This window comes from Bemisia tabaci, chromosome 10 (genome assembly GCF_918797505.1).
Source record: "Bemisia tabaci chromosome 10, PGI_BMITA_v3".
NCBI lineage: Eukaryota > Metazoa > Arthropoda > Insecta > Hemiptera > Aleyrodidae > Bemisia > Bemisia tabaci.
Window position 1 is genome coordinate 35,594,385 of NC_092802.1, and position 13,713 is coordinate 35,608,097.

The window sequence follows — 13,713 nt, forward strand, 5'->3', positions numbered from 1 at the left end:
CTTCCCTTTATCAGTTAATACATAGATAACGTATGCAAGACAGATTTGGAAATCAGATTTACAAAGGAGGTGGTTCAACCGTGTTTGAACCATTACTTTCCAAAAAAAAGAAATTTTAATTTACTGCCTGCACTGGTTTAAACTGTGTGAATTGCTTACTACGCTTATATTCTATTGTGAGAGATCAGTCTGTGTTCGATACAGCAAAGGATAATTCAAAAGATTGAGCGATGGAGGAGCGAAACTTACATTCCTTGGATTGTAATATTTTTAAAAAAAAAAAAAAACAGCGACTTACAAAAATCTGAGTCAGATGATTGGTTGGTTGTGGAGTTATTGAGATCATCAGGTTTTGTTGCATCTCCACTCTCTGTGGTAGCAGCGGCTCCGATTGCGCCTGTTTGCCCTGTCATTCTGGCAGCTTGAGCCATTTGTTCCACCTACCAAAAAAAAAAAGAATTTAAAATAAAAATAAAACGTTATAATAAATTTAGGGGGCTAGAGGCCAATCATGAAATACATTAACGCTCGGGGGGGGGGGGGGGGGGTGTGTCAAGGAGAGTTTTATACAATTTCTTTTTAAGTGTGACAGGAGAGGGATTACCAAAGTGTTACATGGGGGAGGAGGTCGAAACATCCGAAACTAGGCAGTACATAATTTATGAACAGCCCCCCATCAGAATAAAGAGAGGGAAAAGAATGAGAAAAACTGGTGGGCATATACATGGAGATAGTGGCGTAGAGATAATCATGAGGCACAGAAACAATCTTTCACTAAAGTGAAATGTAAATTTTGGGTAAAAATTTCTTGTAAATTTTGGGTTCATATTCATTCTAGAGATTTTTAATTAAAGCACGGCAAAAATGCAAAAGAAATAGAGAGGATATTGTCGGAGGCATGAAAGATATAACTGTTGCTGAAGTGATACATAACATGCCACGCTAGACATGTTCACACTGGTGAGACTGATACCACTTTTGCTAAATTCAAGGAAACATTTTGCGAAATCTTAGTTTTAAATTTTTGCTGTGACAGCGATGAGAGCAGTAAGTGAAAAAATGAAGTTTTGAAGAAACAGGCTCAGAGGCGTCTGACCAGAAAATTTTATTAAAAAAAGGTTGCACTTTTTTACTTTTCTCAGTTGCTAGTCACCCTGCTAAAAGAACGGACGGAACACCAAAGCATTACCTGCTCTTGTGATATAATTTTCACTTCTCCTCCTTCAGGTTTTGTCCATGTGGTTTCCCTGGTCCTGGCATTGTAGTAGTAAGATTTCCCCTCACCACTTTTGGTTTCAACCCAGATTTCTCCGCTGAAATCAAGCTCACTCATTCCGCTCATTCCATTGGGAGCCATCGACATTGCGCCGCCTGGAGGAGGCATGTTCATTGGTGGCATTCCGCCCATTGGAGGTTGCCCCATATTTGGAGGGGGCATACCCATGTTTGGCGGTGGCATTCGATTCATTGGTCCTCCCATCATTCCAGGTCCGTTCATTGGTGGAGGACCGCCAGGCTGCAAAGAAATAGTGATTTTAAATAAGGACAATTCATTACAAATAAGCTTGAGACTGATCAATGGGTGATAACTTTGAATGAGGATCTAATATTTTCCAGAAAATCACCATTAACCAACTCCTTCGAAAAGGGTTACAAGAAGAAAATTCAGTACTAGGAAGAAAAAATTATTAGGGCAGAGTAAAAAAAGTACCTTGAAAGTGCAAGTGTATGCAGTACAAATTTCACACTGCAAAGGTATTAACTGATATAATGCTTCTTTTTTTTTTTAAGAAAACATGCGTATTGTGGGTCAAGGGCAATGCAAAGGCAGGACATTCACTGATACTCGAGGACATTATGAATAAAATATCAAAGTGTTTGACGTTCAGAACCAAAAACTTTCAGAGTTCTGAATACACTTGAAACTTACTTTTTCCTTCTTCCTATATTAAAAACTGAAGTGTTTCATAAATATAAATGTTCTGCTCATCCTACGGTAGATCACTTGCTGACAGTTGAGGACTTGGGTTCAAAAAAAGACACTTCTCAGTTCCACCGTTTCACAATTTCCCTGAGCTATGGAACTTCCAAGCCTTCCTTCGATTTCAATTGGCCTTTCATTTGGCCATTGGCCTCATTGGGAATTCATTTGAGTCAAAGTAAGAGTAAAGTCTCCTTTGCGCTCAGAGGTGAGGTTCTTTCCAGCATTAAAAATAAAGTGACTTTAAGTTAGTGGGATATCGGTAAAATATAAATTGAAATTACCCCCATCATTCCAGGTGGCGGTCCGCCTGGTCCTCCTTGAGGTCCCATTCCAGGAGGTGGTCCGAATGGAGGACCCATGCCCATGGGTCCTTGCCCGTTGTTCATCATCATATGATTAGGCGGCGGCTGCAAAAAATGGAAAATGCATGAGTGATAACGAAAGTTTGAAAAAGAAACGACATACTTAAAGTTGAAATACATTAATTCTAGGGCAAAGAATCATAAGATGTGACTATTTTTTTTGATAGGTTGCCCTTGGTTTTAAATTACGGGATTAATTACGTTTTATTTTACTTTGTTTTTTTAAGTCACATTTTGTCCTCATTTCCATAGCTTCGTCAGCACAGTTGCTAATAGAATGGAAAAGCAAGACCGTTAATTTTAGGCGATTATGAATGAATAACGCCATTATTTAAAAATGATTAGGTAACAAACTAAGGCATTAGGTAAACCAAACGTTTCGGTTGTTTACCTGATAATTTTTACACCAGTTAATGTGTAAAACCTTTAACTTGGCAGACTTGGCCATTTAGATCTGGGCTTTTGGGGAGAAATCAAATTCTGTTTCGCCTAACAATTGAAACTTTTCCACACCAATGCATAAAATTCCTATTTTGCTTGAGTCTTACCAATTGTTGGGGGGCTGGGCTTATTAAGTTGAAAACATATTTAGCACAAGGTTGCAAGAGTGTCATAAAATTTTGTTCCATGACAATCCATAAAAATCGGAACGTGCTATGAGCAGGTTCCAGACATTGTTGGAACTGGGGGAAGAAAAGATTGGACAAAAGTCGCATCATCCTGAATGCATCAATCATCAGTCAGCCTACTAGTTAGCACATAAATTTCTGTTGAATGGCATCATTTTCTGATGTGACTTTAGTCCAATCTTTTTTTTCCCCAGTTCTACCAATTGTTATGGTGTTTCAAACCTCATTTTTCTCAACCGCACTCTCACTGGTTGCTCTTTGGTCGTAAAAATATGACACAAAAAGTAATTTTTCTACTGCAATGTAGAGTGGAAGTTTTTAAACTGAGACCAAATTAACAATCTAATAAAGATTTGTTACTTACACACATGCCAGGTCCACCAGGACCCATCATTCCTGGTGGTGGAGGTCCCCAATTCGGTGGACCATCCCAGTTAGGAGGTCCACCTCGAAATCTTGGTCCTCTGGGGCCGAAGGGTCCACCTGGGCCACCTCGAAAACCGGGTCCTCTTGGTCCAAAGCCTCGACCACGGAATCCTCCACGAAAGTCACCACGTCCTCTGTGCATACCTCGACCACGAGCCCTGAAACAAGAGAGAAAATTAACATTTTTACGAACTCACAGAATCTTTCTCTCATTAAAATTGGCAGCAATGTCATTAGCAACCATAGGAACTTTTATCTTCACATTACTAGTCTGAGCCTTTAGAATTTGATCATTTTATAGGCCATGGATAAAAATTTAAAATGAAGAAATGCCATAGAAATATTATAGGTAGGTATCTTTGTTTTATAAGAGAAAAGAATGCATGAAAAGCTCAAGCTCTTTTCATGAGCAACAAATTCTTTAGAGTTACTTAATTTGACCTTTGAAATCACCATTGTTCAGGACAGACTCAATTATCAAAGTCTATTTAAAGCAGCTAGTAGAACCTTCCTAAACCTGTCTCGGATTGCTGATGGTTATTATAAAATCTACCGATGGTGTTACCACTAAAGGTGATAAATCTCCATTGACAGATCATTTTGTGAACAAAGTTAACTAAACAGATGAATTGCTCATGGTTAAGAAAAAAGAAAAACCTGAATTACAAACTCTATAGTGGCATGGCATAGGTTAACATATGGCAAAGGCGTTCTGTGATACGGATTAACAGGGACATATGAACTCTTGGCCTTCCCATTTAGTAAACTCTTTCTTTTCCTTGGGAATTTCAATGAATTCCACAGCCCAAGTATCAAAGAGCCACAAATACTTTCGTGGCTCTTCAAATACCTACGAGTAACTGCGTGAATGCAAAAAATGTGTGATCTGTATTAAAAAATTCCATAATTTTAACCAGCCTTTGTGTATCTAAAATCTGTTTTCGCAACCTTCCTTTAATGAAATGCAACTAATCGCGACATGGGTCGCATTGAAATTAAGTTCTTGCATCCGTGCAGATTAGTACCACTGCTACAGGGGTGCAGAATCTTCCAAGCTTCCACATTTTCAAGCACCTGCCAGCCGGCTTTCCACAAAATACCCCACCAATCTATAAAAAGATGACATATTTCTACTGTTTTCTAATGATTTTCAACTTTAAGCTCCTCAAAATGTTCCCTCCCTCCACATTTTCAAGCGCCCGCCCGGGCGTGTGATAGGGCATTTTCAGCACCCCTGCACTGCTAAATTGTTACCCTCCTTTACAAAGCAAAGGCCATGAGCTGGTCAAAATATCAAACCAATGGTGACTAGATATTCGGAAAATAATGCCAATCAGATGCCTACATGCTAGAGTCGACGCCAAGTAAGTTTACGCACTCTTGGACCGCGACGGAAGATCCGCAATCTTGCTTTCTGCAATCTTTACATGTAAAAGTAGCGTCAGACAAACTTCTGACGCAGTCTGGAAGTGCGTAGACTTATATGGCGTCGATTCCGCTCTATATACTACGATTAAATGCTTCATCACAAGGCGCACGATAGGCTTCGATAGCTACGCATATGTTTGACGGAGGAGAAAATTCTCCTACGTCAGATGAAATGCAAAGCGAATTAGATCCCAGAGGCCAGATAAAAGCCGGAAGAGCGTGCATTTACATATTCAAATTGGAAACATACCTGAAGCCGCCCCGGCCTCGGCCGCGCATGGGGAACCGCCGAAACTCGAAGTCGCCATCGTCGGGGGGGCCATGGTCCCCGTAGTCATCATCATCCCCGTCATCACCGTCATTGTAGTTCATCTCTTCATTGTCCCCTTCTTCGTCATACTCCTCATCCTCAAAATCTCCCTTACCACGGGTCATTGCGCGGAATACGAAGGATAATCGGTGGTATCAAAACGCGACGGCATACACACACACCAACAACACAGAACTCGATGATTTCGGGAATTTCTGCCCACCGATGGGTAACTGATTCTTAAACACTTAATTTCTAGTATTGATAATGGGGATTATAGCTAGTTTAGGGTTGATTTACACTGATTAAACGCAAAAAAATGATGAAGTTAGTGGCCTGATGTAAAGCCGATCGAGGAAATCAAGTGGACATAAATCGAGCAATCACATTTAGTACATGAGAGAGTTCGGAGGTTCTTTTGCGATATATCGACGATTTGCTTTTGGGGCCTATGGGAAAAGATCGATAGATAGAGTGATCGCAACGAACGACTTGTAAAAATCGATTCTTTACCATAGCCTCTAACGGGGAAATATCGATATTCTTTCATCTGTGATCTCTACAGTGGTAATTACTCAGCGTTGCCTAAGTTCTAATAAAAATCTAATAAACATAGCGCCTAATAAGGCAACAATGCTTTTAGGGAGAAGAAGAAGAACCACCAAAAATATGGCATGCATTTTGCATGTATGTGTGTCTTGTGCCATGTGCTAGTGCCTGGTTCAGTAATTATTTAGTGAAATATTCTCCTTTTCTGGCTTGTGATTTAGATATTAGCTCCCAAACATGATTACGGACTTTCGGACAATCGATATTGTCGATAAAGCCTTCAAGGAAGTTGCTGCTAAAAAGGAAAAGTTCAAGCCGACCACCGTCTTCAAACTTCTACCCCTAGAAACCGATGTTGGCACATTATTAGCAGTGGATCCTAATGACTTAAATTCCGAAGAATTACGGTACGTATAGTTCTATTGCACGTCTGGTTACAATTTTGGACAGTTCCATCATTATTATTTGACTGAAGTGAGGACTAACAAAATCTTATTGTTACTTCTTGAAATAGCAACAACTTGGTTGCATTGTATAGGTTTTCCCAAGCGTTGCCAGACGCTTATTGGAAACTTTAATAAATATAAGCAAACAGAAAAATATGAATTGACATAGGAGCTAGTAATCATTAGTTTACTCTAATGCCCAGCTATTTTTTTACAGAAATAACAGAGAAGACTACTTGAAGGAACTTGCTCGAGACAACACACAGTTATTGTTGAATGAGGTCTGGGAACTACCTTCCGAAAGAGTTGATGATGTTATCGTGGCCAAGCTACCCAAACCGAAATATCTCCTGCCCCGAGAGTTACCTGTCCCTAAACCCAAGCCCCTGACAAAATACCAACAATATGCCCTGAAGAAAGGACTGCCCTTGAAGAAAACGAAAAAACACAAAATGAACGTCACCTGGGATGAGATATTGAAGGTAATATTTTTCTTGCTTGTTTCAGTGTCAGACATCACAAAGTTTTCAAGACTGTGACATTAGTTCGGAATAGTGCCAGTTCAGTTTGGTACAGGTTCCAAGGATTCGATTATTGTAACTATATTAGCACGACAAGACAGAGCCGACAGTCTTAACGATGCAATACATCGAATTTCGATGTCTTATAAGGCTGCTGTAGTCTTTCATTATTTGGTCCGCAGATAGAGCTCTTGAAAATTGTCTGTGCTTACGGAGGGAACTTCAAATCATCTTTTCACTCTGAGGATAATTTTTTGATCACTAAAGTGCTGATTTTTTTTTTTAACAAATCCCTTGGCCAAGCAAGAAAATAATTTGATCTCCTTATAGTTTTTATCTAAATTCTTTATGTTAATTTCTACAAATTTTCTGCTGTCTTAAATGTGGAAATCACGCAAACAGAAAATAATTTTTGATCATTTATTGAAATTTGCACAATCAAGTTATGCCTCCCAGTTGTTTTTCAGCCGCAAAGAGTAGCCTCTGTAGGTATGATTATTAAGAAAATATGATCTCAGCATTACAGAGAGATGAATAAGAACTTTGAGAATTGGAATTTACCCTTAATTTTGAATCTTATTTCAGAAATGGGTCCCTAACTATGGTTACAAGCATGCACAAGCTGAGAAGGAAAGAGAAACTGTGATCGAGGTTCCAGACAATGTGGATCCAATGACTGATATGTTCGCTAAAAAAGAGGCGGAGAAACGAGAAAGAGTCTCCAAAAATGAATTCCAGAGGTTACGAAATATCGCAAGGGCGGCAAACATCAAAGTTCCCCATGTTGGAGTGCCAGCCGTTGAGTCACGTCTAAAGCCAGATCAGGTATATTATTATTCTGTTTCTTTTCGTTTTCAACCAAGGTAAATCATATATATTGTCGGTCACCTGCTGTGTAGGGGGTTTTAGCGCCGAACCTATGATCGAAAGGTCCTGGGTTTGACTCCCTACCATGTGGCTTGAGTTTGATGGTCTCATAAGATGGATATATGGGGCTGGGTGTAATGAAACTGGGGGATAAGCGTCAGATGAACAAGGGCTATTTGAAAATTGGTTAAATGAAAATAGAGTTTGTAAGCTGCTTAGGTTGAAATTGAAAAGTATCAAGAAGAAAAGACTTGAGGTCTGTCTGCCTTTTTTTTTTTTTATTTTTTTTATTTTTTTTTTTTAACAAATTGGATTATAATTCTTTATATATATGAAGCTCAATTCTTGTGCTTTGATTTTTCATCCAACTTCCCCTCCCATTCTATTGAATGGACATTTGGATTAAGCGTCATTTATAAACAAGGGCTGTTTGAAAATTGGTTTGAAGAAAATAGCGTTTGTAAGCGGAGTGGGTTGAAATTTAAAAGTATCACAAGAAGGAAAGACTTGAGGTCTATTTGTTTTTTTTTGTTTTTGTCTTTTTTTTTAAAATCGAATTATAATGGACCACTAGACAAGGTACAAATTTCAGCATTCTGATACATGTTTCTTAACCAAAATTTCACGCACAACGAAACTTACCGAAATCAACTCCTTGCGAAGATATTTAATGATTCTTGATGCGTGAATTCAAACCACCCACTCATGAAAACTCAATGCTCTGCATGATTCACATCGCGCGCTAAATGTTATCATGACAGTCTCTGCGATATAAAAATCTGGCAACCTCAATCTTGATGCTTTCGTTCAGCTATAGCAAATTACTAATAGTTTGAACAACACATGGTGGGAAATTAACATTGCTCGATTGAGAGGCTTGCTGAAACATTTGTAGTGCACAATTGGACTCACGTAGAGCTTTGAGTTTCTTGCGAGCAGGCAGTTCAAAATCCGTGTAACCAATGTGAAATAAAAAGGTTAATATCTTCGTTTAGAGTTTGTTTCAGTATTTTTCATTGCGCGAATCGTGTTGTACGTGAAATTCTGGTTGAGAAACATGTATCAGAATGCTTGAATTTGTGCCTTGTCTAGTGGTCCATACTATATATGAGGACTTACCTGTAACAATAGCGGATGTTGAGTTTTTACATTGTGAGAAAATCGTGTTTGAAGTTTTTGAAGCTTTGCACTTTTCCGCCCGTAGAACCGAGAGGATTCTTCTAAAGATTTTCATGAAGAGCAACTCTTCCAGTCAAAAACACACGTTTTACAATATATGTAAGTGAAAAATTGATGGAGTAGTAAAAATGTGACATCCGCTATTTTTACTGCAAACACTTTTTTATGCATGAAATAAAGTTTTCAGGAAGGGTAAGGCTGGTGAAACGATTGAAATGAACCAAAAGTAAGTCAATGCTGAGTCATTTAACAAAAATTGAACAAGTTACTATACCATTTGTAACTTTTAGAACAAAAACAAGGAACAAATCCTAAAATCAGTTAAAAATTCAACAATTCTGGCGAGACGGTCCCGATACATATAATTTGAGTGTCAGCTACAGCCCATGGCCGGTGGGCGGACAGTTATCGCAAGGGGGTCTGAATCCCCAGTGTCCCGCCGGCCGGGAAAAACTGTGGATTCTCACATCCGCTGTTTTTACAAATAACGTGTTTTTCAGTTCATATCTCGCCGAAAAATTGTGCTGGAAGTCTGAAACTTTGCACAGGCATTCTTGGAGGCTCTAGATTTCGAAAAAAGCGTTTTCCCTAAAAATGGCGGATGTCAGTGACCGCCATTGTTATATATATGTCCTCATATAACAAGGTGGAGAAATGGCGCTGGGTCCACACCATTTCGCGGGGAAAACAAAGCCAAGAAGTTCCAAAAATTAAAATTAGAGTCAAAATTAATTTTTTGAACTCTAATGCACACCAGTACGAAACTGAGTTTTGGAATTTCTTGGCTTTGTTTTCCCTGCGAAATGGTGTGGACCCAGCACCAATTCTTCACCTTGTTACATACAGTTCGGGCCACTTCTTAGTGTTTTTTTCTTCATTTGTCCTCATATATGAAGCTCAATTTTTACGACTTGATTTTTCATCCAACTTCTCCCGTTCTATTGAATGGAATTTCTCTCATTCTATTCACACGGTCAAAATTTTCATCTAATAATGTTGGAAGGAAAGTTGATTATGAAGTGGACGTGTGTGAATGGACCACTAGACAAGGTATTAAGTTAAACAGTGATCCATTTTGCTTTACTTGTTTTAGAGTTTACACTGTGACTAAATCAGTCCTCAAAATCTTATTCTATCCGAGAATGAATGAATAAACAAAATGGAACCATCGAGCTGCAGAGTTATAGATAACTTACTCTTGCCCTAAAAAATAAATATCCTCAAGATTGAGATCATTTCTGAAATAACATGGCAAATAAGAACTTTCCAAAGAAAGGAGCCGTAAGTCGAAAAATAGTGTTGTCGACCACATTTTTTCTATTTTACGAGTAATTCTGCATACACTGATTATGTTGATTTTTCTGCTGCTCTAGTTGGAACTGGCTGCTGTAGCTTCTAAATCTGCCACAGCATCTGCAGGAGTGTTCCAGCCTTCTATATCCGCTGATAAAACTTTGAAATCTTGGGCCAAACCCCCTGGTGTCCCAAAACAGAAGCTAAAGCCTGTCGTAAGTACTACTTGTATCCTCAGTAATTATCTTCTACAGGTTTCAGCAAACTGTTTTCTTCTTGATGAAGGAAGATAATCACATATTTGACCAAGAATACAAATCTTTCGGAAGGTCCAGTGAAGAAATCATTTTTGTTTACGCTTACTGTTTTATGTATAAAAAGGAGTGAACCAAATTCTAAGGGTACTGAATTTTAAAAAGGCTGAAGGATGAAGGAAGAGTTGAAGACCCTGGTTTTTCCTTTGTTGTAAAGAAGTGTCATGTTTAAACAATTATATGTAAAGCTTTTGCGTTTCCTTCTTTCAGAGTGGTAGAGCAGAGAAAGAAATCAATTTAAACATATTAGAAGATGTCATGCGGCATAGAGGCTCTGGTGGTGTCTCAGAAAAAGCAGTGAATAGGCAAATTGCTCAAGAACAAAGACAGTAAGTACAATTTACTGAGGCATTTTTTTTTCACTAATTAGAAAATATTCCTAAAGGCAGTATCTTAAGGCAGTGTCTTAATGCCTGTGAGTGATTTCTTTTAACATCTTTTTATTTTAGCTTTCTAAAAAAATCGTACATAGTTTGCTTTAAAAGTATTGCCATTGATTTGTGCACAATGGCACAAATGAAAGGCCCACAGCCGTAAAGGGTTTGTTGCCAAATTTTTTTAAAAATTTAATCCCTCAATCAAGCCCGGGGGGAGGGGATATTATGAGAGGCCTAAGTATATAACCTGCAGGCAGGACAGCGCCTGGTGAGTTACACCACAGCTCCTGTCCAAGCAAACAGTCAAAGTCAGCAAACTGTGACCTGCACATTCTTCAAAAGTAACCTCTAAGCTTCGAGCCAACCAGCTTGAAGCGTATTTGGATACTAATTCCACTAGTTATCGTGCTTTTAAGGTTTATGTTTTCAAGACTGCTTGTTGAGGGTCACCATTAACCAATGATATCGCCTGTCAAATATTGTTTCTTTATTTCTGGACAGTTTTTTCAGGAAAAAAAGAAATGCAGAATTTTGCTGCAAGACTCAGAGCCTAAAATTGATCAGCAATAAGTATGCTCTTGTGTGTATAATTTTTTCCTGTGTTGAATCAGCATGTTGAAAATGGCGTCACCTGACAACATACTCAATTTTGGGTCAGTTTAGGTGCCAGTAACTGTCAGATTTATACTGAATTTTAAATGGATTTATTTTTGTGTTGATTAGGTAAGATCACATTGTTCCACAAAATGTTTCACAAACATTTTCTCTAGTTCTAGTTGAAATTGTACAAAGATCTCTTACTCTAGTCCTGTAATGAATAAGATTTTCGTCTGTCAATGCTGTCAGGTGCCAGCGTGTGACAGTGCATTTTTTCCACAATCATTTTCGCAGAAAAGTACCTTCATTGGTAGCAAGCATAGAGAAAATACAGAAGATGGTGGCAAGGCAGCCATCTTGAAGATTTACTGAGACGTAGAAAAGTACACGGACTGGCGCGCTGTTCAAAAAAAAGTACATTTCATGCATTTCATGATGGAACCTGTGTAAAGACCTACATCACCACTGAAACTAACATCGAAAGTCATATAATTGAATATTAATTACCATAACTCTCCAATTTCTGCTTTTTTGACGCACAGAACGTAATTCAACATGGTTATACTTTTAAAACGGGACGAGTCAAGATAAAAGTTGTTATTATATGAAATACATATTTTTAACTTACAAATTATTTTCAGTTGCAGTCGAACATTGATAGAAAAACATATTGAAACATAAAAAGTCATAGTTATGAGTTTTAGGAGCTAAAATAAGTGGGAACCTCACAACCTTTCCCGCTCCCTTTTAAATTTCAAAGAGGTCTCGATTTTTCCGCGATCCTCTTGACCAATCAGAAGGGCAGCTTCATTTTTAGCTGTGATGTAGAAAAGTACATTTCTCCGCTTGCCACCACCTTCTGTACTTTCTCTATGGATAGCAAGTTATACATACTTCAATTTACTTCAGTCAATTTGTTAATCATAATTATTCTTTGTCTTTCAGAGTGCATGCTGAAAAAATGAAGTCCAGGAAAAAGGGGAGAGGTGGGCGAACTGGAGGCGGTAAAGGTGGTAAAAAAGGCCCCAAAGGTGGCAAAGATTTTGGAGGGAAAGGTGTCAAAGCAGGTAAAGTTGGAAAAGGTGGTAAGAAAGGAAAAGGTAAGAGATAGCCTAATACTGGTCCTGTGGACTGAGTCCATTATTTTTAATTGTAAATACACAATAAAGAATCTTTATGTTTACGTAAAGGCTTTGTTGTTTTAATTTGAATCCAAGAGAGTTGTACTAAAGTTACATATCCTGAAAAAGTCATTTTACAAATTGTAAGGGAGGGGGGGGGGGGGGGCTAATCATGAGGCCTCCAATTTTTATGATTTTGAGCACCACCTGATACCACACAAGTTTTTTTGTTTTGGCCAATAAACTCTCTAAACACCTTAAAAAATGCAAGGAAAACTTTTTGCTTTCTTTAAGTAGATTTCGAGAATTGTGAGGCTGAAAGGCGATTTTTCTAGCTCTTTTACGTACTCGTATTTTCTTGAAGAAATGTTACATTCCCTTTTCCCACTCTTGGAGTAGTCATGAAAACCAAACAGAGCAATTGGACTATATTTTGCTATTAGAAACTCTAGTCACTGGCTCGGTCAAGAAACAAGGTATGCGTCCTTAGTTTCCCAATGCACTTACGTGTTTTTACAGATGAGCCAGAAGTTATAGTTCTGATTGAAAAATTGGCGTGTGGCTGTAGTATTAGATAACCGCACTACCATCAGAGACGAAGCTGTTAGGGTGATCGCTCACTGGGCAGCAGTAAGTTTGATTACTGTTGTGGCCGAATGTCCTTTGCTCTGTTTAGTTTTTATTATTACTTTGAGAGTGGAAGTAACGGCAAAACAGGCTGCGCTGAGTCAATAATGGGCGCAACTAGACTTGAAATGCATCTGCAGTCGCCTTCTTCATTGGTTGACGAGAGATGCAAAATTTCATGGAAGTATACAAAATAAAATTTGGTGAGATGTTCTGAAGCCTCTGCTATGGGCTTAGAATGTCATGTAACTCATAGAATCAGTAAAATCTTAATTTTTGAGAGAACAAAAACACTATGGGTCAAATTTCGAAGTTTCCTAAAAAATTCTCGGAAAATTGTTCCAGATTACCTACGCAGCCCCTACAACATTGTTGAACTTAAGTGAAAAATGAAATTTCACTTTCCAGCAAAATAATTTCATGTGAAATTTGAATTTGCATCTCTGGTTGTAACTAGTGTTGTATCCAATAGACTACGCAGGTAACCATTCACAGAATGCAATGTTCACTCCAAATGAGAAAATTGTCCAAAAAAACAAAAAAAAAAAATTCAGAAAAAGCATGGGAATTGCATTAAAACCAAGTGTCTGTCATATTTAACTCAGTCCTTACTTAATTCAAATTACAAGCAACTTTTAAAAAAATTTCTTGGCTATAGATCATGGATCTTTTCAGGAGGAACC

The 13,713-nt window shown here is 38.3% G+C and overlaps 2 protein-coding genes across 2 annotated transcripts in view; one reads left to right on the forward strand and one right to left on the reverse strand.

The window, feature by feature from the left end:
- The window catches only part of LOC109033232 (uncharacterized), a 35,385-nt gene extending 29,849 nt beyond the window's left edge, over window positions 1-5,536 (reverse strand). The window contains exons 1-5 of the mRNA XM_072305208.1: window positions 5,080-5,536; window positions 3,340-3,559; window positions 2,266-2,391; window positions 1,190-1,516; window positions 299-440 (exon numbers count right to left, since the gene is read on the reverse strand). Of these exons, the coding sequence (XP_072161309.1) occupies window positions 299-440; window positions 1,190-1,516; window positions 2,266-2,391; window positions 3,340-3,559; window positions 5,080-5,264 (1,000 nt within the window). The 5' untranslated portion in view covers window positions 5,265-5,536. The remainder of the gene's footprint in view (window positions 1-298; window positions 441-1,189; window positions 1,517-2,265; window positions 2,392-3,339; window positions 3,560-5,079) is intronic.
- Window positions 5,537-5,798: 262 nt separating this feature from the next.
- Window positions 5,799-12,471, forward strand: LOC109033233 (ribosome biogenesis regulatory protein homolog). The gene is made up of 6 exons (XM_019045756.2): window positions 5,799-6,095; window positions 6,352-6,616; window positions 7,241-7,480; window positions 10,075-10,209; window positions 10,519-10,637; window positions 12,228-12,471. The coding sequence occupies exons 1-6, from the start codon at window positions 5,926-5,928 to the stop codon at window positions 12,391-12,393; spliced, it is 1,095 nt and encodes a 364-aa protein (XP_018901301.2). The 5' UTR covers window positions 5,799-5,925; the 3' UTR covers window positions 12,394-12,471.
- The last annotated feature ends 1,242 nt before the right edge of the window (window positions 12,472-13,713 follow it).

Excerpts from the sequence above, each read along its gene's own strand:
- LOC109033233 (XM_019045756.2), top strand. The coding sequence starts at position 5,926 with ATGATTACGGACTTTCGGACAATCGATATTGTCGATAAAGCCTTCAAG. Across the intron at positions 6,096-6,351 it reads TTAAATTCCGAAGAATTACG|AAATAACAGAGAAGACTACT; the intron begins GTACGTATAGTT and ends ATTTTTTTACAG. Across the intron at positions 6,617-7,240 it reads CCTGGGATGAGATATTGAAG|AAATGGGTCCCTAACTATGG; the intron begins GTAATATTTTTC and ends ATCTTATTTCAG.